Below are 27,847 nucleotides of genomic sequence, written 5' to 3'. Positions count from 1 at the left end.
ATTACCTGAATTTCCCTTTATTTCTCTTTGTCCCTCCCAATCCGAGAACTATCTATTGTGACAAAGAATTTTTTTATTAAAGAAAAGAAATTGTAAACCCAACAAAATTAGTCTGTACATGAAAAATATTTGACATTGTAAGTATTTCCCACACCTGTGGACGTCTCCCCCTCCCAAGGAAAAGAGGGAGGTATCTTCTCAAATCTTTGGGTTAGCATTCTCCTCTTTTAATTCATAAGGCTGTTACCTTGTTGGATTTCTTGCCTTTCTCATTTTATGGATTTAGCTGTTAATTGCTCTACCTCTGATGCATAAGTCCTTTTTGTTTGTTTGTTTTTTTAATTTTAATTTAAATAGCTTTAATGAGGAATGGAGAAAATATCTAGTCTTCCATTTTGTTAGATTACCTTGAAGCCCACTCACGTACTGTTAACTTTTAATTACAGCATTGACTATGATGAGTCATCATATGAGGATTAGGCATTTTGGGGATACATGGGTTTTAATATTAGTATCGTGTATTAAGCTACTTCTTAATCTTTGGCTTTTCTTTTCTCCTTTTTTCCCCCCTCTTCTTCATATTCTACTGCCCTAACCCAGCCAGAGAACTAGTAGAGACCTGGATTTTTTCTTCTTATTTTCATCCTAGGGTATTCTTCTTCTTCTTCTCTCTCTCTCTCTCTCTTTCTCTCTCTCTCTCTCTCTCTCTCTCTCACACACACACACACACGCACACACACGTATGTGTATATATGTGTAAATATATAGATATACACATACACAATTTCCCATTTTTTGCCTTACCTTGATATATTAGAAAAAAGCATATAACCGTCTTGTAGGTTTCCAGAGGACTTTATTGCTAACAATACAGGGAAATAGAGATTTTAAAGGAAGAAAGAGAGAAAATTATAAGAAATTTCAATAAGTTAATTATATATTCCATTTACATTACATTGTAAATGAGACAGCATATACTCTCTTAACTTTATTTACTTCTTAACTCTTGAGAATTTGCTTTATCTGCCTCTTTTAGAATGAATTTCTTACATCTTCAGTCCTTAGGATTCTTAGGATTCTTCCCTCTAGAATTTAGATCTCTTAGACCCTACAATAGGACAGAAAGGTGTTGTATAATAATGACTAGTTTAATTTCTAAAGGTTCAAGTAAGATTCATTTATATCTTAGAGAAAAAACCAGTTGTATAGACTAGCTCTAACACTTTTTGTACACAGGCAAAGTACCTTAGGGTCCAAGAGATCTAAGTAATAGAGGGAAGAACATGATGTTCATGATAAAGGAAGAGGGGTAGGTGAAGCTAATTTTTAATAGCTCTCCATTTCCATGAAAAAGGTATTTCTCAGGTTTATTGGCCTTTGTATATTCTCCCTCTTGTGTTCCAAACCCTGTATGTAAATGGCTTTTGAGTTTCTTAGGATTTGAGGGAGCCCTGGGAAGTCTATTTTGTTCCAAGTGTGGGGGAGAAGTTTTCTTCTCTAAATTCTGAGATAGAGATCTCTTGGAAGTTTCAATTATCACTTTTCTGGTGAATCTGGGGGTTTTTCCGGGGGGGGGAGAGCGGGAGACAGGTCATAGGTTAGCCCTACAACCTCAAGTCAATTAGAACCTGCTATATATGAGAGTAATATCACTTTCCAGCCCCCCTGATAGTTTCCTACATTTTCTTGAGCCTGTTCTCCTTGGAACACTGACATAGTTGACACCATTTTGGGAAGCCCAAGCTGGGGCCCTAGGATAGTTTTAAGAATTACAGAATTGCCTGGGAATTTGTGGACTATAGGCTAAGTATATAAGTAGCCCAGCTGATGTTCTTACTGTCCTGATTGAGGAAGTCAGCCTTTTATTGGACTAAGCCTGTTTATCATGCTGTCGGAGTTCCGGATAGCCATTCTTTTGCTAAATTTATACAAAACCACTATGGAAGTTAATGTGTAGTCTGACTTCTAAAATATTCCAGGTAAAGCAACTTCATATATATGATCTCATTGTATTTTTACAATAATTTTTTAAGGTCAGATAAGAAAAGTTTTGTGTTACTCATTTCTTAGATATAAATAAAGCTTAGGTTCCAAATTACCTAAATTCTCTTTGATCATACAGCTATTCACTGACAAAAATAAAAATGTTTGTGGGAGTGACTGACCCTGAATGAATTATGTGTTAACTTGATAGAATGGCCTTGAAAATGTCAGCTATGCTGTCATAAATCTCTTTTATAGTAGGTAATTTAAGTTCTAAAAACTGTTACAAGGAAGAGCAATTAACAGCCTAGAGATTGTGATAAAACATGCACATTCTCTAGTACTCTGTGTACTTTTATTAGTTGGAAAAGCTTTCTGTTCATCGTTTTGACATATCTTTATATTGGAGGACATATTTTATTAATTTAGATAAGCACAAATGGATATAATACTTTATACTTTAAAATTATTAAATATATTTTGCATCTATTGAATAGAAATATGATATATATTTTTTATTTCCATAGTTATTATTAAATCTTGCAATCCTGCGGTATTTAGTTTCTACAACTACCTCCGGACCCACCCTTTGCTTCTCCGAAGAAACTTTGGCTCACCTGAAGGGACTTTAGCAACTTTAGGTCTCAAAAGTGAGAAAAGTTTTGTTGGTAATATTAACCTTATAGAGAGGAAATTATTCTTTACCACTGCAAATGCTCACTTTAAAGTTGGATGTCCTGTGTTAGCTCTTGAGGTACTTTCCAAAATTCCAAAAGTAACTAAGAAGTCAAGCTTTTCAGTAAACAAAGACCTCCTCAGGGCTTCTGAATCCAAAGCATGGACTGAAAGTAGTGAAAGTGTTGCCTTAAGTTCAGCCAATGTACAATCATCTCAGTTCAACTGGGGTGAAACAACATTAAAACTTGATGAGGAGCCACTCACTCTTGATTGGGGTGAAGACCAAGATAGTGCTTCAGAAGAGGAAGATGATGATGGTTTAGTAATGAAAAGTTCAGATTTGGAAAAAAGAAATGGAAAAGAAGATCAGAAAGTTTTAGACCCCAGTATGTTACTTACCCCCCAGGAAGAGGAATCTCAAGAAGGAGACCCTGAAGTTGATGTGATTGCTGAACAACTAAAATTCAGAGCATGTTTAAAGATCCTCATGACTGAACTTAGGACATTGGCTACAGGTTATGAAGTAGATGGAGGAAAACTCAGATTTCAGCTCTACAACTGGCTGGAAAAAGAAATTGCTGCCATGCATGAAATATGTAACCATGAATCAAGTGGTAAAGAATACCCCAGTAAAACGTACTCTAAAGTAGATGGTGATATCCTTGATTTTGAAGAAATGATGGACAAACCAGAAGTTGGCTCATATGAGCGCCACCAGTTAGAAAGACGAAGATTGCAAGCCAAACGAGAACATGCTGAAAGGAGGAAGTTGTGGCTACAGAAAAACCAAGATCTTTTAAGAGTGTTTCTTAGCTACTGTAGCCTTCATGGGGCACAAGGTGGTGGTCTCGCCTCAGTAAGAATGGAACTCAAATTTTTGCTTCAAGAATCGCAACAGGTATAACCATTTTTTAAATTTCCAGTTTTTCAGTTCAGTAATTTCAGCACTTGTTCAACTCTTAGTCTTGTTTAGGGTTAACAAGCAAATTCAGTTTCTATAGTATTAAAAAGTCAAGACATTCATGCCAAAAATATTAGCATTTTAACCAAAAAATTCAGCTAAACTTGATTATAATTAAATTTAAACCATCACCAGTATTTTTTGTCAGATAACTAATGCTTTTGTTAGTTTTCTTCAATTTTAATTATTACCTTTTTTTAAAAAACTATAATAGGAAACTACAGTGAAGCAGCTCCAGTCTCCATTACCATTACCCACAACACTACCTCTGCTTTCAGCGAGTATTGCTTCAACAAAAACGGTTATAGCTAATCCTGTATTATATCTAAATAATCACATCCATGATATCCTTTATACCATTGTTCAGATGAAAGTGCCACCACATCCCAATATTGAAGATGTGAAGGTAATGCAAAGTTTGTTATCATTTGATCTCATAAATTCTGTAAATATACATATATATTACATATATACATATTATACAGGATGTTCCAAAAGCCTTAGTGCAGTTTAAACCTTTAATATCTTAAAGTAATTTAATGATCTAAATTAATGTTGGAATTTAATTTATAATAATAAAAAATTTAATTAATAATTTAATTTAAATGAAAGTAATTTAATAATAGCTTAAAACTATACCAAGACTTTTGGGACACCCTATGGGGTATGTGTGTATGCACACACACACATACATACATATATATGTATACACACTTTAAAAAATTTTTTCCCACTAATGTCTAGAGGAAAGAGCCAATAGTGATTTTTATCTGGTTTATCATATGTTCCTTTCAATACTTCTTTTCCCTATTGCTTCCAAATTGCTTGTCTGTTAAACTTAAATTTTAGGATCAAGGATTCTGTCCACCTCTGAATATTTCTGGAAAAGTAGTATTCTCTCTTTAAGACAGAGAAAACAGTTGGCTAGTATTAATAAGTATGGGAATCACCTTTGTCATTTATTAGCCAGTTTCTACTTCCTTCATTCTATATATTTGACCTGTACTCTTCTTCTTCTTTTTTTTTTTTTAAGTTTTTAGGTAATTGAGGTTAAGTGACTTGCCCAGGGTTGCACAGTTAGTAAATGTCAAGTGTCTGAGGCTGGATTTGAACTCAGGTCCTCCTGACTCCAAGGCCAGAACCCTATCCACTGTGCCACCTAGCTGCCCCCTGTACTCTTCTTTAAAGTGAAACACTAATTCAGTAAGCAAGTATGGTTGCTTCTTTACATCTCCAAGGCAAATAAAATATTAATGAATGACTGGTTGGATCAGTGTATCAAAAATGACTAGCCTTTTTGGTATCTGGGAAAGGAAGAAACCTGTTTATCTGTAATTCTTTAGATCCTTTCTGGTCCTAGAATGTCATATACAATAGCTAAGGAAGACTGGGGTTAGTTGCCCATAGTACCACCAAAATATAACCTTGATTTCCCACTCTGAGGAATTAAACAATTGAATAATGCCAAGAATGAACAACTGGGTGGGGACCCAAGAGTTGACCAGGCTTTCCCTGTACCATTCTTTACTTAGAGGACCAAGTTCTCTTTACTCTTCATATGGGAGGGATCCTCTATATGTATCTGCTAATAAAGTTCCTGGGAGAGGAGTGTTCATCCACAAACTAGTGAGGATGCTTGGGGGAATGGGAGTGACCCCCATGGAAGACTTCATGCCACATGCATAAGCTGAAAATGTTGGTCAGCAGTGGAGGGCCCAGGGAATGGGGGTAAGATAGAAATGATCTATCATTGACTGATTACAATTAGTGTATTGGGGACCCCTTATCTATGAGTATATACTGAAAAGTTATAAAATTTATTAATTTGTATTAATAGTTGGTATAGTTAGATGCACTATGAAATAGGAGATAGAGAACTGGCCTGGCAGCCAGGAAAACCTGGGTTTAAATCATGTCTTTGACACATCCTGGCTGTGTTATCTTAATAAAGGTACCTAACTTCTCAACACTGTAATCAGTTCTTTAAGGATACAAGTTGTAGAAAAGGTAGACTTCCATTGGTAGAGAGAGTTTCCTCCCCAGGGAGTTACCTATACCAGTGAAATCATTGTTCTAATCCTATGTAGCATAGACTACTTGATTACAATTATATTGGTTAGGTAAATATGGAAAAGAGGAGAGTTTGAAATGATGTATGAGGATATAGTAAACATTCTTGGTTCTTAATGATTTGGATATAACTTTAAAAAAAATCATGGAATTAGATTTCTAAGTATCCCTAAAGCACTAATGTTCTGTAATTCTAGAGACATCGATTCAGCTGAGTAATAGATTTCAAGTTGATACACTGATTCTAGTGGCTTTGAAACTTTATACCCTTAAGGGGCAGCTTGGTGGTGCAGTGGATAGAGCACCAGCCCTGAAGGTAGGAGGACCTGAGTTCAAATGAGGCCTCAGACGCATGATATTGACTAGCTTTGTGACCCTGGGCAAATCACTTAACCCCGATTGTCTCACCAAAAAAAAAAAAAAATAAGAAAGAAGCAAACTTTATACCCTTAGGATATTAAGATAGACTGTTTTCATTGGAATAGATTGCTCTACTTTTGGAAATGCTTTAAAATCTCTTTTGGGCCATGAGTACCGTTCTAATACAGTTTGATATAAATATAATTTGCTAAATGGATCCAATCCTGCTGACCTAAAAGTGAGGGGTTTTTCCCCCCATTTTTACTGGTATTATTACTGTTATTTTCAGCTTGGGGCATCTTCATGGACAAGCCTGTACTAAACCAATCATTTATTTCCAGGTTCTGAAATTACTGTGTTCATTTTACTTCGTTGTCTTTAGAACCCAGAGAAAGTTATTCATTAAACTTCAACTGATCTTTTAGCATTAGTGAGAAATGCCCCAGTAGCATCAACATATATTGATTAAATCAGTCCAGAGTGTTGGGGGAGGCTAGTTATCTTACTTAAATCCATACCTGTATTATGAATCAAACTATATTTATGACAACAATGAGAGTCTGGTTAATTTCTGATCTCTGAGTATTTTATTGTTGTATGGAAATGTTAGTAAACAATGTAATTTTGGCTGTTTTGGTTTTAGGTGCACACACTTCATTCACTAGCAGCTTCACTTTCTGCATCTATTTACCAAGCATTATGTGACAGTCATAGCTACAGGTAAAAAAAAACCCTCAACAAATAGCACTAATACAGACACACAAAAACCAAATTGAATGAAACTGTTCCAGAGTTATGTTGTTGTTTGTTTTTAATGAGGTTCTGTGTCCTTATGTGTATTTTAATAAAGGATGGAGAATCAGAGAAGTGCCCTTTCATAGTTTTCTATCATTTATTTTACTTTAGATTTCTCTCATCAGAAATTGGTATAGGTATTTGATGCATGATTTATTCTCTAAATATTATTGATAATTTGGAATTATTTTGTATGCATTTATTTTTTAAATTGACATTTTAAATAGGTAGCTTTAAAAAAAACCAAGTAATGAAAAAAGATTCCTTTCAGAACTAGTCTCTCTTATTTAAAAAGTGCCAAGAACACACAATGTAAAAGATGACAAAATGGTGTTATTGAAGTTGAGTTCCACATTAAGCATCAGTTTTTGGCATCTAGAAAGAAACTTAGAAATAAATAGAGTAGGCTGGATTTCACTCACATGGAAAATTATGAGACTTTTTCTCATTTTGTTTTATTAGAGCTTCTTATCTCATGTTCTTATTTTAAATGGAAGATCCTTTTGAAAAAATGGGAAAATGATATTCTTTAAATTTGGCTTAAAGAATAAAATTTGTTTTCCTATGGGACATAATCAAAATTTGTATGCCTTTGGACATATCGATAAGAAATGATTAAACGATTTCATTTTCTCAGTACCAAATGGTATTCATTATAACTTGCATACTTTGAATTCTGATGGTTGGGATATAATAATTATAGAAAAATTAAATCACATGAATCTATGGCCCAGATTTCATTTTAAAACATTCATAAAAATATAAAAAATAAATAAAAACATTCATAAATGAGTCCCTCATTGCTGGAACTCTTCAAGTGAAGCTTGGATGACTACTTGTCCAGGATATTGTGAGATGATTCATAATTAGGTATGGGTTGGAACATTTAGCCTCTGATTTCTTCCAACTTTGAGAATCTGTGCATGATTTAAAGCAGAGGTTGAAAAACTTCAGTAGCCTGTGAACCAAATCTACACCTCCTGTTTTTGTACCACCCAGAGCTAAGAATGATTTTTACCTTTAAAAAAGTTATTGCTTTTAAAAATATAAAATCCGTTCTTTGCTTGCGGGATGTATAAAAACTGGCAATGGGCTGGATTTGGCCCTGAGCCTATCTTTTGATGACTCCCTAATTTAAAGTATGAATAATTAAATGCTGGAAGTTATAATTTTTGAAAATCTCAATAAATTAGATGAAATATAAGAAATTTACATTTGTGGAATTTATATTCCTTGAAAATGTAGCAGTTTTACATAAGGGTTTTTTTTTTTTGCAAGTACCTTATGAAGAATTGTTAATTCAAAATGAGCTATGCATTAATATTAATTTAACTAGGCCATTTCTAAGCAAGACTAAATAAACATTTGAAAATGCAAGAAAGGATGTTGATTCATGTGACTGTGGGGCATCTTAATGTATAAAGCATATTGACTAATTTTCCCTGCTGGCCAAAAAGGTGCCTGTTACCAAATCAGCTGATTTATTTCAGTTTTGAGGCAAATTTTCCAGACCAAAGTTTGGATTGACCACCACTGAATTAAGTTACTGATGACTTATTACTTCTTCTAGCACTAAAATATTGCTGCCACAGAGAAGAAAGTATTTGGAAACATTTTATCTGAGGATTAAATATTTTTAAAACACAATTCTCGATCCTTTCCGTTTTCAGTTTAAGGATAAACTTACTGCCCTACATTACTGCCAAAATAGGTTATTGGCTTAGAAATATATCAGAATGTGACAGTGATTTGCTTACCACCCTTATATCTTTGTTAAGAACAAGTAATGTAAAGAATTTTAAATTCATAAGATAACCTCCCATAGTCCAGTGTAACTTACATCATCTGCACCTTAGTTTTGAAAATACAAATAATTAAACATTTGTAATGAATTTCATTTCAAGAATGTTCTCAGATTCTCACTAGAAATGCTTCATTTGTTTTTAGTAGCCAAACTGAGGCAAATCAGTTTACAGGAATGGCTTACCAAGGGCTTCTTTTAAGTGATCGTCGAAGACTAAGAACGGAAAGTATTGATGAGCATGCAACACCAAATTCATCTCCTGCTCAGTGGCCAGGTGAGAGAGTTTATGTGGTAGGCTTTTGGGGTTTTTTTGCTTATAATGTGACAATTTCTTTTTAAAAATTTAAGAGATTGAATGAGTGATTTTCAGTGACATCAAATACAGAGAATTAGAACTCTTAAGTTGCAAGTATGCTGTTGTGAATTGCACAAAGCAAAGAGCACAAAAAAAGATGATATATCAATTTATAAATGGGTTGCTATTTACCTTCAAGTTTTCTGAGTTTACACCTCAGAAAAGAGTTCCATAAAGGATTGGTAGGTGGGTTTTATGAAAATTCAAATGAAAACGTGAATGTTTTTGACCAGGACTGATTTTAACAATTGTCTAGCCTTATTTGAGGACATTTAGTGATGGGTAATTCTCTACATCCTGATTCACTCCATTCTACTTTTGGACAGGTCTGGTTGTTAGTATTTTTTTTTTTTATCATATTGAACCAAAATCAGCATCGTGGCGTCTTTTGTTCTTCTAGTTTTGCCCTCTAGGACCAAGAAGAACACATTTTCTCTCTTATGCGTAGCTTTTTAAATACTTGAAGACAGTTACCATTTTCCCCTGGAGTCTTCTCCAACCTGAACAAATTCTCTTCTGGCATGGTTCTGGGTCCCTTCAGCACCCTGGTTCTCTGCCTTTCCCTACCCTCAAACCTCCTTTAGGAACTTTAAAGCTTGTCAATGTTCTTCTTTAAATGTGGCAGCTAGGTCTCACCAGGGCACAGAGTATAGCAGGAGAATACAGTGCTTCTCTCCTTCTAGACGCTATGCTTCTATTAATGCAGCCTAAAATTGAATTAACTTTTTTGTCTGCTGTGTCACTCATGAGTCTTTTTCAGTATGAATTATTTAGTTTTATTTCCCCCATCCTGTACTTGTTCAGTTACTATTTTTTTAAACCTGATTATAGGATTTTACATTTACCCTATTAAGTTCCTTCTGACCGGAGAGTACCCAGGCCCCTCAGACAAATGCAATCCTATTTGGTATATTGGCACAGTGGGTAATTTCCTTTGATTATAGGAAGGTCATGTAATCCAACCCTCTCATTGAATTTAGCCAGTTTTTCCAAACCTGTGTCATTCTTTCAGTGCTTACAAATGTGCCTCCAAAATAAAATATTATATTCCTTTCCTCCCAGTCCTGTGTTCAAGACTCAAGACTCTGAAGTGCCACCTACTAGAAGTGTTATGTAGTCCAGTTGAAACTAGATCTCATCTCCCTTTGGCTAAACAGTATTTCAGACTAAGTATTGGAGTTCAGACTTCAGTGAGTGACACCCAGCTATTCATACTCTTTGTCTTTCCTCTCCCTTATATTCACTCATGCAACTGAATTCTTAGTGAGGACTTCTAATTCCTGCAGTTTCCAGTTCTTGGTTTGAGGATCCATGACCACTTACCAGAGTTCTTTGGCTTCCCAGCTGGGGTTTATAGTGTTAACATTTTAACTTTTCCCTCTGAAACGCTGTTGTTTTCTCCCTTATCTCTCATTCACAGGTGGTTTTGCTTTCCACCTCTATATGGAAGTGGAGATACTATACTTCTTTTCTAAGTGCTACATAGATATAGGAGAAGTGGTCTTAAAAATCTTTATCTAGAGAAAGGAAAAGATCACAAATTTTAGTGTGCCCAGCCATGATTCAGATTCAGTTGTTAGTATAAGAGATAACCCTTCTGGAAAAGGGCTCTAAGAATGTTATTCTCTATATCATTTTTTTTTCTGGGCAAGATTACAGACCATCTGTATGAAGAAGGGTGACTTCTGCAGTAGCCCTAAGGGGCTTTTTTCTAGCTGAAACTATCTCTAGTTCTTACTTCTTATATTCCTTCAGGTATTATTGTCTCACCATTCTATAGGATTTGTTTCCAGGCCAACTGTTCCTTCTTGCCTCTAGTTTTGGAATCTCCAAAGCATGAGGAACGTTATGAATTTTGACCTTTGGAAAAATGAAAATTATTTTCCAAAGAACCTCACTTTCTGAATATTTGAATTTTTATTCATTATTGTTACCTAGTTTATCTCTCTTCTCATTCATGAAAAGTACCAAATCTTTAATTCTCTGCTTTCTTTCGCTGGGAGTATGCATAGGTCTCATCTATGTCTTTATGATATCAGTGTAATTTACTCAACATTCTGGGTAATGGGAGTTCAGCTCTTCTTAACAACAGGTTTATTGGTAAGACAAGTCAGTATGCAGATAGTATGGTTTAGTGGCTAGAGTTTTAGTCTTGGAACCAAGAAGCCCTGGTTTTAAATTCTGCCTCTGAGAACTAATAACTGTGTAATCCTAGGCAAGTCTCTTACACTGTCAGTGTCCCATATAGCTCCTTAAGATTAGAAGTTACAGAGACAAGTAGTCAATCTTTATCAGTTGAGGGAGTTTCTACAATGGGAATTCTTCACACCAGTGAAATCACATGTCTGGACCCGAAGTAAACCTACTTAGTTACTAGTCAGAGCGGGTAACTACTGTTTATATCTTGTATTTTTATTTTAGCAACAGGGTAATTAATACATTTCAACTACTAGGTCTTCAGGATTCCTACTATTGCTTATAGCCAAAATAATTCATCAGGAAGAATAACATGGAGGGGGAAGAAAAAAAACTTCACATTTTCTCAGAATTGTTGGGGTGCAGAAAAAATGGGAGTCAGGGGGGAGGAGAGAAATAATTTCTTTTATTTCACACTCATCCCTATTAAAGAAGAAAATAAAAGGAAAAAATGACCTAAACTATATCCATTTTGTGTCTCCTTTGAATCCTAAAGCAAATAGAGAGATAGTATTGTGTAGTAGAAAGAGCACTGATCTTTCCTGGAGTCATTAGGATCTGAGCTTGCATCTCATCTCTGCTATTCAGTACCTATGTGACTTTGAATGAGTCCTTTAACCTCTCTGAGCCTCAGTTTCCCTGTCTGTTAAATGAATTGACTAAATACCCTTTGAGGTCCTTTCAGTTTTCAGTCTACAATCTTATGAACAGCAGAAGCTTATCTAAGGAATATGCTTTCCCTGCCCCCCCCCGCCCCGATTAAATATAAATCTTCTTACTGGGGTCCAGGAATGGGAAATCTAATATTCCTGGTTTAGATACTTTTTACCAACTTTTTCCTTTCCCTCCCTCTCTGATGCTATTATCAGCCTAGATCTTTTCTCCTAGACCAGAGGTGTTGAAGCTCCAAATTTGAGACGTTGAAAGGAAAGAAAATCCTAAATATAATTCATGACTTTGTCAGATAAATGTTTGTTCCTTCTCTCCATCAGTGTTCCCTTATAGGCAGCTTTTTTTTTTTTTGTTCCCAGTCCTGGGACATCTGATAAAAACTGCTTTTAAGTTGGATAGCAATCTGATAGAAATTAGGTTTAGACCAATACCATACATCATATTCTAAGATAAGCTCTAAATACATACATGACCTAGATATAAAAGGTCATATTATAAACATATTAGAGAACCAAGGAAGAAATTACCTTTCGGATCCATAGATAAGGGAAGATAGCTCTAAAAAAGTGATGGAGAGGATAAGAGATAAAATAGACAAATTTAAAATTAAAAAGCTTTTGCCTAAACAAATTTAATGCTTTTTAAAATGGAAATTTCAGCCATTAAGCAAGAAATGATGCCAATAAGTATGGCACACTTTTTCAAGAAGAGTTTGTACATTGTTTGTTGTAGATGCATGCACCCACTTGATCATTTGTAGATTTTTCTTTCCATGCTGTAAATTGATTGTTCTACAATATTGCAGGTGTGAGCTCGCTTATCAATCTGTTAAGCTCTGCTCGAGATGAGGACCAACCAAAATTGAACATCTTGTTGTGTGAAGCTGTTGTTGCTGTCTACTTAAGTTTATTGATACATGCCCTTGCCACAAATTCCTTCAATGAATTATTTAGACTAGCAGCCCACCCATTAAACAATCGGATGTGGGCTGCTGTGTTTGGAGGTGGAGTGAAACTTGTAGTGAAGCCTCGAAGACAATCAGAAAATATTTCAGGTGAGATAATGTTGATGCCATTAGCATTTGCATGTGAATGTATATAATTCAAGTTTTAGAGGAAAACAGTTTCATTTCCCTATTTTTAGGAACTTAAAAAATTATTGTCTTATTAAAATCCTTGATACACAATTTGTACTGAGTACCTTTGGTACCAAGATGAACAACTGATCCCTGGTAATCACGAATAACATGATTTTCTAAAATGTCTTATCTGTAATCTATCTATTCTGAGGTTGGGAAAATGTGAACATGTTTAAATGATGCAAAGAAGGAAGCAGAATAATGTTCAAGAGAAAAGGAGTGTTTTACTGATAGAATTATAACAGGCTCTTGAGAGTAAAATTTAGACCCAGATCCAAGTCCAGGTTTTTAAACAACATCCATCTTTGATGTTCATGTTTTGTTATTGTTCCTTTTTTCCTAAAATTGAGTCACTGTGTGATGGAGCATTCTTGCCCCTCCCCCCTGTACAGAATGCTGTGATTGTATCACCAATACCATCACAGAGTGCTTCACTCATTCACGCTTCTTGTACGAAGCAATTTCTACCTACTATCTAGAACCACTGTATTTCCAAGTCCATTATATTTCTTTGGGAATTTAAAACACACGCTGACCATTACCTTAGGAGGGATGGAACCCAAGTGACCAACAGACAGTACCAAAGATAAGTAGATTTGGTAAGAGAGCACCTGGTTGCTCTACATAAATTTAAATCACCTGAGCCATACTCCAAAAGACTCATGATGGAAAATTCTATCCACATCCAGAGAAAGAGCTATGGAGTCTGAATGCAGATAGAAGCATACTGTTTGTTCTCCTTTTCCTTTGTTGTTTTGTTTTATTGCTTCATTCTCATGGTTCCTCCCATTAGTTCTAATTGTTCTTTACATCATGACTAATGGGAAAATATGCTTAATATGAATGTATAAGTAGAGCCTATATCAGATTGTATGCTATCTTGGGGAGGCATATGAAAGGGAGGGGGAGAAAATTTAAAACTCAAAATCTTATGGAAGTGAATGTTGAAAACTAAAAATAAATTATTAAAAAAAATAAATTACCTGAGCCAGATAAGTTACATCCTTGGGTTATTAAAGAACTGGAATGTGTGATTACTGAGCCACTGTCAGTGATATTTGGAACGTTATGAAAATTGGGAGAGGTACCATAGAATGGGAGAAGTACAAAAAATGTTACCATTCATTTATTCAATTTATATTGCTTTTAAATTTAGTTATTTATACATGCATCTTTTCTCCCCAACCAGACTGTGCAAATTCTAATAGGCAGGCATCATGTTTCTTTGTAATACTTGTAGGACCTAGAGCAGTATTTGCATATATAAGTATTTTGTAATTTGGCCTCTTTCCACTGGAAAAGTACAGGCTGTATTGGGGCAAGATGCCCTTATAATGTCTGCCTGAGCCCTATTTTGGCTGCTGACAGGTTGTTATTTCACTGGGAAAATTGCAACAGTCTCCTTCAAATGCTATTCTAATTAATTTTGGCCAAACTATAATTCTACAGCAGTAGAGTGAAGAGAAGTATGAACTGTTTAAACAAATAGTAGAAAATGAGCTCTGATTGTTTCCTTCCCAATCAGCACCTCCTGTTCCTTCTGAAGAAATAGATAAACATCGGAGACGTTTTAACATGAGAATGCTGGTACCTGGAAGGCCTGTGAAAGACGCAACACCACCACCAGTGCCTGCCGAAAGACCATCTTACAGAGAAAAATTCATCCCGCCAGAACTTAGTATGTGGGATTATTTTGTTGCAAAGGTAAGGTATATGAAGAATGCAAATTATAACTCTTAAAATATTATTTCAGCCAAGTAACAAAAATCTATATTCCTACATCTGGAAAGTCAGAATATGGTCAACTGCTGTGGGATATTCTATCACTTAAGGTAAGATGTGTAAGTACATGCAGAGCAATCTTGGTTATGGCTGAATTTGGATTATTTTGATGCATTTAAGCATATCACTTGTGGTATACCATACCATATGGTATACTTAAATATACAGTATACCACTATGTAGCCAGCCAAATCTGACACTGAAAATACAAATATCGATGGATTTAACAAATTCCTTGGATTTTAGTACCAAACTGCATTATCTACAGCTTACCTTCCTCCCTCTTCTGTCTCTTTGTCCCTCTTTCTTTCTCTCTATATTTATCACATCCACGTGCTTTTTTTTTTTGCATGCCCTTGCTTTTAGATCACTGTTGTTTCTAGATCTTATCTCAGCACTGGAATTAAACCCCTCCCCCACCCATAACATAGAAAAACAGTTAAATGAAAACAGTTGATAAAGTTACTGACTGTAACGATGTATGTGAGACTCTTCCCTCGTAGTCCCTTATTTCTTTCCTGAGAAGAGTAGTTATGTTTTGCATATAATCTATACATTGATCTTTTCGTTTACTTGGCTATCACCACTGTGTACATTGTTCTTCCTTCAGAGCCATCTTTGACTCCTTCCTACTTCTTTTGTCTCTATGTTCAATCAGTTATTAAGACGTCCATTCTTCCTGGCTTGGGCTTATGTCTTCTGAACATGCCAGACGTATTCTTGCCCCTGTGCCATGCTCACATTGTTGTTCCTTCCATGTAGAGTGATTTTCTCCTTCCTAACCACTTCTCTGAATTCTGCCTTTCCTTCGCAATTCAGTTAAGGTGTCCCTTTCTCTATTAAACTGCACACCAACTCTTCCTCTATTTTACTTACTATCTGTTCTGCTCCTCTGATACTGAGTATCTACTAATTTATATTATGGCTGTTTGTATCTGTCTTCCTCAACTAGATTATAAACTCTTTGTTTATAGGCTTTGTGAAGGCACAAACGCCATCTTCTACTTTTTTTGTTTCTCCTAGTGTCTAGCATTATACATATTAAATATTTAACAAATGTTTGTTAAATCAAATATATTGACTGGCTATAGCAATGGTAGAGGAGAAGTGGATTCCTGGGAGTTGAAAGACCTGACTTTGATGCTAATCAGTTTTGTGACATTGGGCCTTCTTCTCCTTGTCTACTAGATGAAGGCATAGATCAGGGTGCTTTTTAAAAAAAGTCCCACTTAATGTTTTACGCCCTTTGATCAGAATATTTAAGCAACTCTTGAAGCTTTTTTTTTTCCCTAAATCTCAAGGCTTCAAAAAAACAACTTTTTAATCCAAATCTTTAGGTTTAATCTCTCTCTATATTCTAATTTGTATTTTGGGTTCACTTTGATAATTTCAGGGCATTGTCTGCCTCATTTAACTGACACTGAAATACTTTCTTTGAGGGAGGTTGTCATCTCCTCCTGGAGACTTTGTCTTTTAAAGTCTTATAGAATAATAAACCAGGGATTCCGGGTAGCAAGGTGTCCCAGTGGATAGAGCACTGGCTCTGAAGTCAGGAGGACCTGAGTTCAAATCCACCTTCAGACCCTTACTAGCTGTGTGACTGTGTGTGCCTCCTAACCCTTCCTCTGCACCCCCCCCCCAAAAAAAGAATAATAAACCAGGGTTTAAAAAAATAATCTTAGGGATATGTTGGGAAATTTTTCTGCCCTAAATGTCTAGTCCATTCTTGTTCCTATTGCATTACAGTCTTGGAGTTTCTAATTATTTTCCATACTTACTACAGTCAGGATGACATTTTGGTCGTTGAGGGTTCATATATTTTCAGTCCATCATTAATGAGAGTCTTATTAGTATTTTGTGTAAGTATAAGAGATCCTTATTAGTATCAAGAACCCAAATGGCAGTAAACCCCAGTTTGAGTTTTCAGTCTGAGTATTGTTTAATGTCACATCTGAATTAGAAAGTGGGCTCATTTTGTATTTTAAAAATAATTTTACCTTTCATTGCAGCCATTTCTACCTTTATCTGATAGTGGCCTTATATATGATTCAGATGAAAGTATTCATAGTGATGAAGAGGATGATGATGCTTTTTTTTCTGATACACAAATCCAGGAGCATAGAGATCCAAACTCCTACAGGTGAGTGAAGAATGCAATCTACAGGTCTTGATCTTGATCCATTTTGTTCAGCAGCTGAGGGGAATACAGAGTTTAGATCATATTCCTTGAACTTACAGAGCTTACAGCCTGGTGTGGGAATATGACATATATATATATATATATATATATATATATATATATATATATATGTATACCCACAGGTAACTAAGCATATAACATGATAAGTGAATTAAAGAGTAAGCAAGGTGTATTATGAGTCTTGGAGCCAATAAGTCTTTGTGTTAGAATTAAGGAAAGATTCATAATGAATGCGATATGTGAATTAAACCCGTGTTCCACAGGAGAGTAGTGGGAGGGTAGAAGGATGGATAGATTCCAGGCATAGAGAAGCAGTGTGATTATTAGACTGACATCCCAAAGAGATCAAAGGATCCATACATAGAAAATTAGTTCTTTGTGTGCATGTGTGCGTGCACAGAATAGATGGAATAAATAAGCTACTTATGAATTACAAATAAGCTGTCTATAAATAAGGTAGTCAGGGAGGGAGGACACAGCAATTGAGGATCAAGAAAGGCTTCTTGTAGAAGGTGGTGCTTGAGATTCATCTTAAAGGAAGGCAGAGGAATTCTTGGAGGTACAGGTGATGAGGGAGTGTGTACTAGGCAGGAGAGATGGTCAATGCAAAGGCATAGAGATGGAATGGGGCTCCTTGTGGGAGGAACAGAGAGAAAGCCAATTTGGCTAGATAGTACAGTATGAAAGGGGGAGTGATGTGTAAATGATTCTGAAAAGGTAGATTGGAGCAAGGGTCTAAGGGGCTTTAAAAGCTAGACAGAGATACTTTATATTTTGTCTAGAGGTAACAGAGTGCTCCTGGAGTTTATTGAGTATGTGTGTGTGGTGGGTGGAGGCTTGGAAGGGATGGTCATCTGTATTCAAAGGAAATCACTTTGTCAGCTGTGGAGAAGATAGATTGAAGTTGAGAGAAACTTGAGGTAAGGAGACCAGTTGGGAAGCTGTTGCAGTAATCTAGGTGAGAGGTGATGAAGATATGATATCAATGAAGTGGTAAGTCAGTCGTATGTGATAAATGTAGAGGCGAAAATGGCAAGATTTGGCAACAGTTAGGGGGAATGAGGAGCCAAGAATGATACCTGAGAGACTAGAAAAATGGATGGAAACCAGATTGCTAGAAATTGAAGAGAAAATGGATGATGAAGATACATTGTCCTTGGATATTAGACAACTTTTTCAAAAAATCTGGTAATGAAAAGGACAGATACAAAGGATGGATGGTGGAGCAAAGTATTGGAGGAAGTAGGAGAAGCTAAGATTCATTTCTTTTCCTCCAGAGTAGAAGGAAAGAGAGTGAGTGTTGCTGTTCAGAAGTTAATTTGATTAATTCATACCAAGTTGTGAATAACTGATAGGTATAAACCACTAGAAAATAAAAGGGGTAAAAAAAAGAGTTAGCATTATTTAATCACATTTTGTATAAACATACCACATTTTCCTCCCTTTCCTTATGTTTTCAAAGGACTCTGCACTCCATGAATCCCATTTAAAAAAAATCTCTGGAGAGAGAGTTGAGCTGACACAGTGTACACAAAATACTGAACATCTGAAATATTTGAAATAATTTTTGAACAATATTTGAAACTGGAATCTGGTCTGGGAACATGGAGAGAGTTTGCATTTGATTGTAACATCCTGTTTAGGAATTTTGTTATGTAATTTGCTTAAAGGGGAAAGAAAGAACAGAGGAAGTCACAGCAAAAGCTAACTTTTATTTTTGAGTTAATGAAGATCATTTTCTTCATGCAGCTGGGCCCTTATACATTTGGCAATGATTAAACTCGCACTTCACAATGTCCGAAATTTCTTTCCTGTTGCTGGTCTGGAATTCTCAGGTGAGCTTTGAGTTTGTATTTGAGTAGTTTAATTATTTCTCAGGAATTATTGGCCTTTCCAAAGTTCTTAAAACTTTTTTGATTTAAAGAAAAACGTTTTGAATTTGGGATTGAGTGAACCACTGCTTATTTTAAAATTTAATTATCTATTTTCCTTTCTTAGCAAAAGTCACTTTTCATTGGACCTATCCAAAGGCACTCTCGGAGAAGTTGGATAGTTTCCTTGTTTATTCTGGAAGCCTCAGTGTGGTTTCATAATTTTGTGTGAAATAATGTGAACCCACAATGTTATTAAGACAACCATGTATTCCAATATATAAACAGCTCTTGCTTTTTATAAATTTGCATTACACAGATTCAACTTTACATAAAGAATTCTGAAAGAAATCTGCTTTCCAGAAAAACACCTATGTTAACTTTAAAAATAATTTTTTTTAATTTATGGAATATTTTTTGTTTTACCCACCATTCTAAAATTCTCTCCCTTAGTAAGCCTACCCGCTAATCTTAGTCTATACACCCTTTTTAAAGTCCCTCCCCAACCCTGTCCCCCAGTTTTCACACCTCTCTAGAAGTTCAGAAGACTTCTAGACCTCTTCACATGTATACTTTGTTTCCTCTTCAACCCAGATGAGAGTAAGGTTCCAATATTACCAGTTCTCCACCCCCTCCTGCTTCCTCTATATTAGTTCTTCCTTTCGTGCCCCATTTTTATGAGATAATTGCTCCTTTTTACCTGTTCCTACCCAGTTTTGTGTTTTAGAATCACCTCATCATACGCAACTCAGGCTCAACCTTTCTTTAACACAACCTTTCTAATGATGTTTTAAGAATACTATTACTATTAATAATAACTAATAATTACTAATGTTAATAACATTTTCATATATCATAAGTAAGCTGTTTTACCTTAATCAGTGCCTTATAATTAGTCTTTAATAATTTCCTCACATTTCTTCTGGATCTTTTATATTGAATTTTTCATTGAGTTCTAGTCTTTTTGTTACAAATACATGAAAGTCTAGCAGTTCATCAAATGTCCATTTTTTTTTCCATTCAGGATTATACTCAAGCTTTACTGGATATATTATTCTTGGATGTAACCCCAGCCCCTTTGCTCTTTGAAATATAATATTCCAAGATCTACAATCTTTCAGTGTAGAAGCTGCTAGGTCTTGTGAAATCCTGATTGTTCACTTACAGTACGGTGCTCTCTTTCTCTCTCCCTCTCTCTCTGCTTCTGCATCTTAGTTCAGAGCTCTGTGCCCCCCCCAAAAAAAACTTTAAAAAAAACCCTCCAAGTGAAAGCAGAACAACAGATTCATGGAGAGACCGCCACTGCCACTGCCAGTGCCAGATTGGGGCTTGACTTGAGACTTCTGGTACCAAGAGACCTTTGCCCTGCTCCACCCATGCGTCTGGCCCCTGTGTATCTGTCTTCCATCTACCAGCACTTGAGAACCACGTGTGTGTCCCTGGCTCCTGCATGTTGAATCTTCTCCTGTCTGTGTCCATGTCTTGCTTCCTTACATGTCTGCTTTCTGTGTTCTTCCTCTCACTTCCTGCTAGGCTCCCAGGTCCTGGCCCCTGTATGTTCTTCTTCCTCCTCTTGCTTCTCTGTCCCTGGCCCCTGTGTGTCCTTGAACCATGTGCTGGCTCCCTCCCTCCAGGGCACGCCGTCCCCTTTCTCCTTCCTTTCCCCCACATCCTTGGGCAGATTTGCAATATGTAAAAATTGCTTTATGTGGAGGTCTACAGAACAATCCAGTTATGTAAAGCAAGAACTGTCTGTAAACAAAAGCTCACTTCGAAGTAAAATGAATGCCTTTTAAAATTATGCACTTTTTATATTATGTTTTACTGTTCTCAGTTAATGAGTATAGAAAAGCATTATCATATTTGTGGCTATAATTTTGAAAGTTTTTATTTTAAACTACATATAGTCACATGTACAAGCCAGTGGAGAGCAACACTGACAGTAATAATCCAGTATTCTTGGATCTTGGGCATAGTCCTAGGCAGCAGGGAATCCTAGAAATATCCTAGGAAATTAGGACCATACCCTAAAATCAGCATATATATGTCAAGGAAAACTGGGTAAGGGACAGGGAATGCTTTTGGAGCCGGTAAGAATAATTGCTAATGCAGATAGATACCAATAAATAGGAATTAACTGTTGATCAAAATTTGTATATCAGTACACATTCTAATTACTGAAGGCAATGAAAGTAACTTCTCTTATGAAGCACTTGGTGATATATTTAGCTTCATTTGGTGCTTCCATTTTTTTTTTTTTCGTAAACTCCTCTATATAGAATACCAAACTAGGAGCCCAGGTTCTGTATCTGGCTCTCTCAGAATTCACTGAGTTGACCCCCTAGGTTAGTCTGAGGGAAGTTGTTATAGGAAGATCTATCTAGCTGAAGATGTTAAGGGGAAAATGAGATGGCATAAAAAAGTATTTCCAACTCTTGGGAAAGTGGTACTAAAATGTTTTTATTATGGTAGAAATGTAGATTATTTACTGAAAAAGAACATGGTTATTTTAAAGAAGAAAATTAGTAGTAATATCATCAGACTATAACATTGTGGATAGAAGCCAAAAAGAACTTGGGTTTAGGTTTCTCTTAACGTGTAGTGGTCGTGTGATCCTGGACAAGTTTCTTAATTTCTCAGTGCTCTAGTAACTTCTCCAAGACTGTAAGTTGCAGAGAAGGTGCCATCCTGCATTAGTAGAGGGAGCTTCCTCACCTGGGAGTTCCTTGACCAGTGAAATCCCAGGTCCATTCCTGATCCTGTCCCACAAAATAGTATTAATAGCATTGTAATTGTTATAGTTTCTTGAATATTAACTTGATGGGGATTGAGGTTTTTTATTATTTTCCTTGTTTTTGTTTCATATTAGCTTTAGCAGATTAGCTATAAAAATTATGGTTTTATAAATATATTTGGTGATAAACATTATTATAATCTTCATTGATGCTAAAATAATATTGATTTTTGTCATTTTTTAGATCTTCCTGTAACTTCCCCTTTGGGCATTGCTGTGATAAAAAATTTAGAAAACTGGGAACAGATCCTACAGGAGAAAATGGACCAGTTTGAGGGGCCACCTCCAAACTACATCAATACTTGTCCTAGTGACACTTCAGGAGGAGCAGGACCAGCTACCCTCCGCAATAAAGCAATGTTAGACCCCGAAAATACTCCATTCAAGTAAGAAAGCTCTTAGAGAGTTATTTTTGGAGAGCTATTCTCCTTACGTATTCAGACTTGTCACAACCCTCTTGTTAGGAAGGCGTATTAGTGTAGGCATTGGCAATCATCTTTTCAATAGTAGTTAATATATTTTGTGCTGTTCAGTCTATACTCCAGCATTGTGTGGACCCCAGCATATAATATAGTCCACACAGTTGGCAGTGGTTTAGAGTGCAGCTGATAGCTTTGAAAAGAATAAAACTAATTAGCTTATTTAGAGATTGCTTTCTTTTGAAATATATTCTAGCCAACAAAGCAAAGATGAATTATAAGTAAACAGAAAAACATGACATCTGTTGATCTATAACTTAATCGTTATAGCATAATTTAATTAGGTACTTGAATTACAGCAAGTATTCTGTTGAAAGGACACTTTTTCCAAGATAGTTTTTCTTTAAGTGGAAGGGTGAGGGTGGGAAGGGTATGTATAGGGGGAACCCTGTAAAACTTTCCTGAGTGCAGCACTGTATCTTCTAAATCTATTTATCTGTACTTAGGGTGTTTCAGAGTGCCAGATGCCTCCTGCAAGCACAACTCTGATATTTCTCAGTTTTAAGTTCTCTGATCAAACCTGTTGGATATTCCCTTCTGATTTCCAGCTCATACTACTTTTTGCTTACACCACTAGGGTGGTGAGATTCCTGACTGCCTAGGAGAAGACAACATAGTTCCTTACTCTTCCCCAACCCCCCTTCTGGAATAATATGGACTTTTAAGTATTTAAAGGGGATTTGCCAGGAGACATTTGAGAGGAAAAGGTCAACTGCTCATAGTTTACAAATGTTCTTATAGTTTTAATCCTGGTTCCCCTCTTGCTCTAAATTTATTTGCCTTTTCTCTTTAGTTTTCTCATGTAAAATTCTCAGTTTGAGTTTCAATATTAACTCAGTTCTAGTACCATGATTAGGGATTTGGCTGGCCAGAATTTATAGCCTTTTGAAATCTACTTCCCCAGCTCTCAGTAAGGCACCTAAGCTTCTAACCCTAAGTGACAGCTTCCCTTTCATAATCCCTTAGTCTGGTCATTTTGGCTCACTTCATCTACTCGTTGAACAATGCTTCAGAAAAAGCTATCCTGCATCCCCAAACTCCTTGAAAGAAGCAACTCTTTCCTTTCTGTGCCCTAAAGCCACCTTCATCTCCTCTCTACCCCTGTCCCTGCCTTGAGTGTTAGGCTTTAATGCTTTCTTCTCCCTCTCTTAGTGGTCTGCATTTCCTGACCTCATCAAAATCTGCTTTTCACCTTGCCTGCTGATTTTGGCTGCCTGTTTGAAGCAGACTACAAGCCATATCAGCCCTTAATGGACTAAGTTGCTTCTCGCTTTACACTGTGTGATGTGACTGGCCATCTTAACTACCCCAGGGTCAATAGAGACTGGTTAGGGATCCATTCATTACTTCACCTCAAAGTAATGAGTTACTGGCCCACATCTGGGGCTGGATCTTCCAAATTACAAGTTGTTAATGTTATTACAAATAAAAGTTTATGAGTGTATCTAACTATCAACCTACAGTAATTGAGCAGAACCATTCCACCATTGTCCCCAGAAATCTCCAAATGTAGCAAGTTACTGCCAGATGGACAATGTGTTCTTTCGACTAAAATAACTATACTTTTTGTTTTTTGTTTTTTGTTTTCTAGATCCAGAGATTCCTCTGCATTTCCAGCTAAACGACTCTGGCACTTCCTTGTTAAACAAGAAATCCTTCAGGAGACATTTATTAGATATATATTTACTAAGAAAAGAAAACAGAGTGAGGTAATTGAATAAAAGAAATACTTTATGTTGTGGTTTGCAGCCATTTTTTCTTTTACTTCTCTTATTTGCTACATTTTAAATTTTCATTGTAGGTTTTTAAAAAAATTTTAAACACTTTATTTAGCTAATTACTGAAACACACAAACCATCATAGACATCTGAGACTCCTAGTGACTGTGTTAAAACTAAAATATATATGATTTAATTTTCACAATAGGTTCATAATAGTTCAAAGAGTAGAACTGTTACAGCAAAATCAAAGTATATTTTTCCTTTCACTCGGCTGCACAGAAATTTCACCATTGAATTACATTTGCAAGAAAAGGTTTTTAGGGGTGTATAAAATACAAATCTATTTCAAATCATAGAAATGTTGAACACTTCATGAAGGAAAACATAGAAGTTCTCAGTAGGTGTAAAACTTATTTATTTATTTGCATTGTACTAATTCTGCCCTGACCCCACCCCAGAAATTTTCTTTTAAAAATTATAGTTCCAATCATAAGTATAAATTATGCAAGAAAACAGAAAACAGGAGTACAGGGACTTTTAAAAGAAACTGTCTTTGAACTTGTTTGTGTTGCATTCCTACATATCTGTTTTGCCACCTTTACTACATTTTCTGCTAATTGATATCACATTTCAGATCAAGTTTTCCTTTTTATTTTTGTGCATATAAAGATGAATTTATAATTATATTTTTCTGGGTTGGGGTGGTCATTTCCATTGTATTATTTTCATTTCTTTTAAAAATTTATTTCATGCATGTGTTTTGTGTTTGTGACTGTGTGATGTTGTGTAGTCTGTAGAAGATCTTGAAGAACAGGTCAGACAAAACTTCGTAGTAGAAGATTGCCTAAACAAGGTAGTATCTGTCTGAAACTCCTATATTAAGATCCTTTATAAAATTTCCAAGGAACTACCTCTTTATTCTGTAATACTAACAGAGATCCACAAAACTTTGGCAAACTAATCAGAAGCACAGTGGTTATTGCTCCCTCCTTCTCAACTCAGTCACATACTTTATTACTATTTTCTCTTTTTTCTTTTGTAATTGTTAGTCAGGTCTGATGAATCAGTTACTTTCAAGTGCCTAGCTTCTGTATCTTCTCTCCTCCTTTCTCTCTTTTCTTTGTTCACATCACCTTTGATTTTCAGTCTGCTCCCAGATAGAGTTTTATCTCCCCCACCATCCCTTTCACCCTCCCATTGTCTTTTTTTCTATCCATAACACTTTTCCTTTATTTCCTTTCCTATTAACTTTTTTCAGCCCTGCTTCTTTTATCCTTTTCCTCTTCTTCTCCTTTACCTCTCATCCCTTTCCAAGGATTTCTCTCTGCCATAGCTTCTTCCTTTATTGCTCATGCCTCCTTTTTCACTTTGGACTCCTTGAGGTTCACACCTTCATCCTGAAGTGGCTGTGTACACTTTTGGAACAGACTGAAGAGACCTATTATTATAATAGACTACCAGCAACAAAAGATATGTTTGATGTCTTTTGTGACAGTCACCTGATCATCAGTATCCTGTAATCACAAAGACAAGCCTTTGAGATTTGGGTGCTTTTAAGGCACTGGGGACATTAAATAAATTTGCCAAGGTTAATCTTGAGGCCACTTACCTTTTCTTGCATGCATTTATTTTTCACTTTGTTAGTAGGTGCATATTTTTTCACACACCTCCAATTAAAGCTTGGTGGCACATGTTTTGTAGGTTGAAGCTGATCTTGGCTACCCAGGGGGGAAAGCAAAAATCATCCACAAAGAATCCGACATGATTATGGCATTTGCAGTTAATAAGGTAAAAAAAAATGTACTTCATTTAAACTTTAAACATTACAATAAATAAGCCATTCAAGTTCTTTACTCAGAATCATCTCTGCCCTGTAGGCAAACAATAACGAAATTGTCCTGGCATCAACTCATGATGTACAAGAACTTGATGTTACTTCTTTGTTGGCCTGTCAGTCATATATATGGATTGGAGAAGAGTATGACAGAGAATCAAAAAGGTTTGTTTTTCTTGTGCTGTTTATTTAAAGTCAGAAAACACACTAAATAATTATAAAAGAAATTTGTGTCATCTTGAAAAGTATATTTATGTTTTTCTGTCTATAGAGTAGAAGTGTTGATTGGTTTGATTGTTTTAGTGGGTAGTCCCTTTGGTTGGTGAATCAACTACATTCCATATCTTAGACTCTAACTCACATAAACTATCTTCACCAAAGTAATTATTTGCATCAGTGGCCAGACTTTGTTTTCATTTTCCTATCAGTCATCTTGGAACTTAATACTTCAGTAAGTAGATAGTCACCTCCAATCAAAGAAGAGTCAATGTCTTGTTATTTCCTAGGCCCCTGCCTTTTCAGTAAAACAACTGATTTTATTCAAATATTTGTTCATTGTAGAACTCATTTTTCCAACCTCCACTGTCAGGATGGGTCCCCAGAGAGTGGTGAACTATTTCTCTTCTCAAGGTTCTCGGGGTAAACCCTGAAAAACTGAGGTGTTTATGGTATTATCATTTATGAGCCCTCATCTAATTTGATCCCCATTGATTATTAATCAGACAGACTTAATTAGACTTTAGAAAGGGGTATTTACTAATGTGGTGTCAGTGTAAGTGTAAGAACAGTCGTCATAAAACTGTCTCCCCAAAATTCTGGGATATACTTATTCACAAGTACATACAAAGGGCAAGGGAAAGTGAGCTCAGATAGCACATATGTAGCAAAGAGGTATCCCACAATCTCCAGGTTATTGGAAGACTTTTTCTCCCTTTGTGGAATTCCCATGAAGTTCCCTTTTGCTCTGTGTAGCTCTCTGCTAGTCTCTGATGATTTGATGCCGTTGTGGAGACTTGAAGCTGTTTTTCCTCAGGATGTCCACTGAGTTTTCAGTCTTGACTGAGACATTTTCATCAACTACTGATGTTTTGGAGATGTGACCACCAATTTCAATAGGAAATCCAAATTTTTTGATATTTTAAAGTTCACAGGGTCATTCACCAGTCCAGGGGTAGGGAGGAGAGAGGCTCTTACCCTCCACCCACAAAGGCATTTTCTTCTTATGGGCTTGGCTGGAACTGCTCTGTCACAAGGCTGGCTTGCCAGTGTAATGTTGGATTCTGAACTGGGTTGCTGTTTTATCGAAGGCCCCACAAGACATGATTATTCTCTTCAGCCAACCACAGCTTATTTCCTTTGTGACATTTGTTTTCATTCAGTTCTACCTAGTTTCTACCTTTGATTGATTTGATAGAGATTTACATTTATTTATTTATTTATCCACATCTAGTTTGTATCTTTGATTCTGTAAATCAGTCAAAGGGATGTTCTTACCCTAATAAAGATATCTAGGCATAGAACATCTTGTTAGTTGGTTTTGAGGAGTGTGGGACATTACCTGTGTACACAGTTTGTTTATAATCAGTTATTTGAATTTACTTTTTGAGGGATCTGTAAAGCTAGAGAGTAGGTGAATGGGAAACAAAGGAATTCAATTCAGCAAACTCTTTTACATACCTACTACCACATGCAAAAAAATCAGATGGAGAAATTTTGCTTGACAGTGAATACAAATCTGTCCTAGTGATCCATCCCCATTCTCTCTGCCGTGAGAGTTTCCTTATCTCTTCTCCAGGACCCTCATTGGTTTCTCATAGTTTGCTACTTTCATCTTCCTAATTTTGTTGGTCAAAGCTAGTAGATTGATTGAATTTTGTTTCTATATCATGGAAATTTATGTGCATTTTTGGACATATCCCCTGCTTGATTTGAAACGCCTTGAGTGCAGAAAGTGTCTTTGTTTATACACGGTGCCATAATGCTTCTCGATGCTTTCCCAGTAGTAGGCACTAAATATTTTTTTAAAAATGAGTGATCGTTGATGAAACATTGAGTTTCTATAGTATTTGGCCAAATAAAGCAACAAAATATCCTAAGCAACCCAGATTTTATGAGCATGGCTTTAATCCATAAAGCAGTATTGAAGTTTTAGTA

The 27,847-nt window shown here is 35.9% G+C and overlaps 1 protein-coding gene across 2 annotated transcripts in view; it reads left to right on the top strand.

Annotated features, from left to right (window-relative positions):
• The window catches only part of DMXL2 (Dmx like 2), a 152,085-nt gene that overhangs the window by 106,377 nt on the left and 17,861 nt on the right, over positions 1 to 27,847 (top strand). The window contains exons 24-36 of one of the 2 annotated variants that reach the window (XM_027840803.1): positions 2,511 to 3,559; positions 3,837 to 4,028; positions 6,696 to 6,772; positions 8,798 to 8,925; positions 12,680 to 12,928; positions 14,538 to 14,716; positions 16,804 to 16,934; positions 18,744 to 18,829; positions 21,844 to 22,045; positions 23,730 to 23,847; positions 24,650 to 24,712; positions 25,561 to 25,647; positions 25,737 to 25,858. In XM_027840803.1, coding sequence (XP_027696604.1) covers positions 2,511 to 3,559; positions 3,837 to 4,028; positions 6,696 to 6,772; positions 8,798 to 8,925; positions 12,680 to 12,928; positions 14,538 to 14,716; positions 16,804 to 16,934; positions 18,744 to 18,829; positions 21,844 to 22,045; positions 23,730 to 23,847; positions 24,650 to 24,712; positions 25,561 to 25,647; positions 25,737 to 25,858 — 2,683 coding nt within the window. Of the gene's footprint in view, positions 1 to 2,510; positions 3,560 to 3,836; positions 4,029 to 6,695; positions 6,773 to 8,794; positions 8,926 to 12,679; positions 12,929 to 14,537; positions 14,717 to 16,803; positions 16,935 to 18,743; positions 18,830 to 21,843; positions 22,046 to 23,729; positions 23,848 to 24,649; positions 24,713 to 25,560; positions 25,648 to 25,736; positions 25,859 to 27,847 lie in introns of both variants that reach the window. The other variant, XM_027840802.1, reaches the window with a different exon arrangement.

The sequence above is a fragment of the Vombatus ursinus genome, unplaced genomic scaffold, assembly GCF_900497805.2.
Source record: "Vombatus ursinus unplaced genomic scaffold, bare-nosed wombat genome assembly UNPS02014848.1, whole genome shotgun sequence".
NCBI classification, from domain to species: domain Eukaryota; kingdom Metazoa; phylum Chordata; class Mammalia; order Diprotodontia; family Vombatidae; genus Vombatus; species Vombatus ursinus.
Note: the sequence above shows the minus strand (reverse complement) of the source record. Positions and strands in the feature narration are given on the sequence as shown.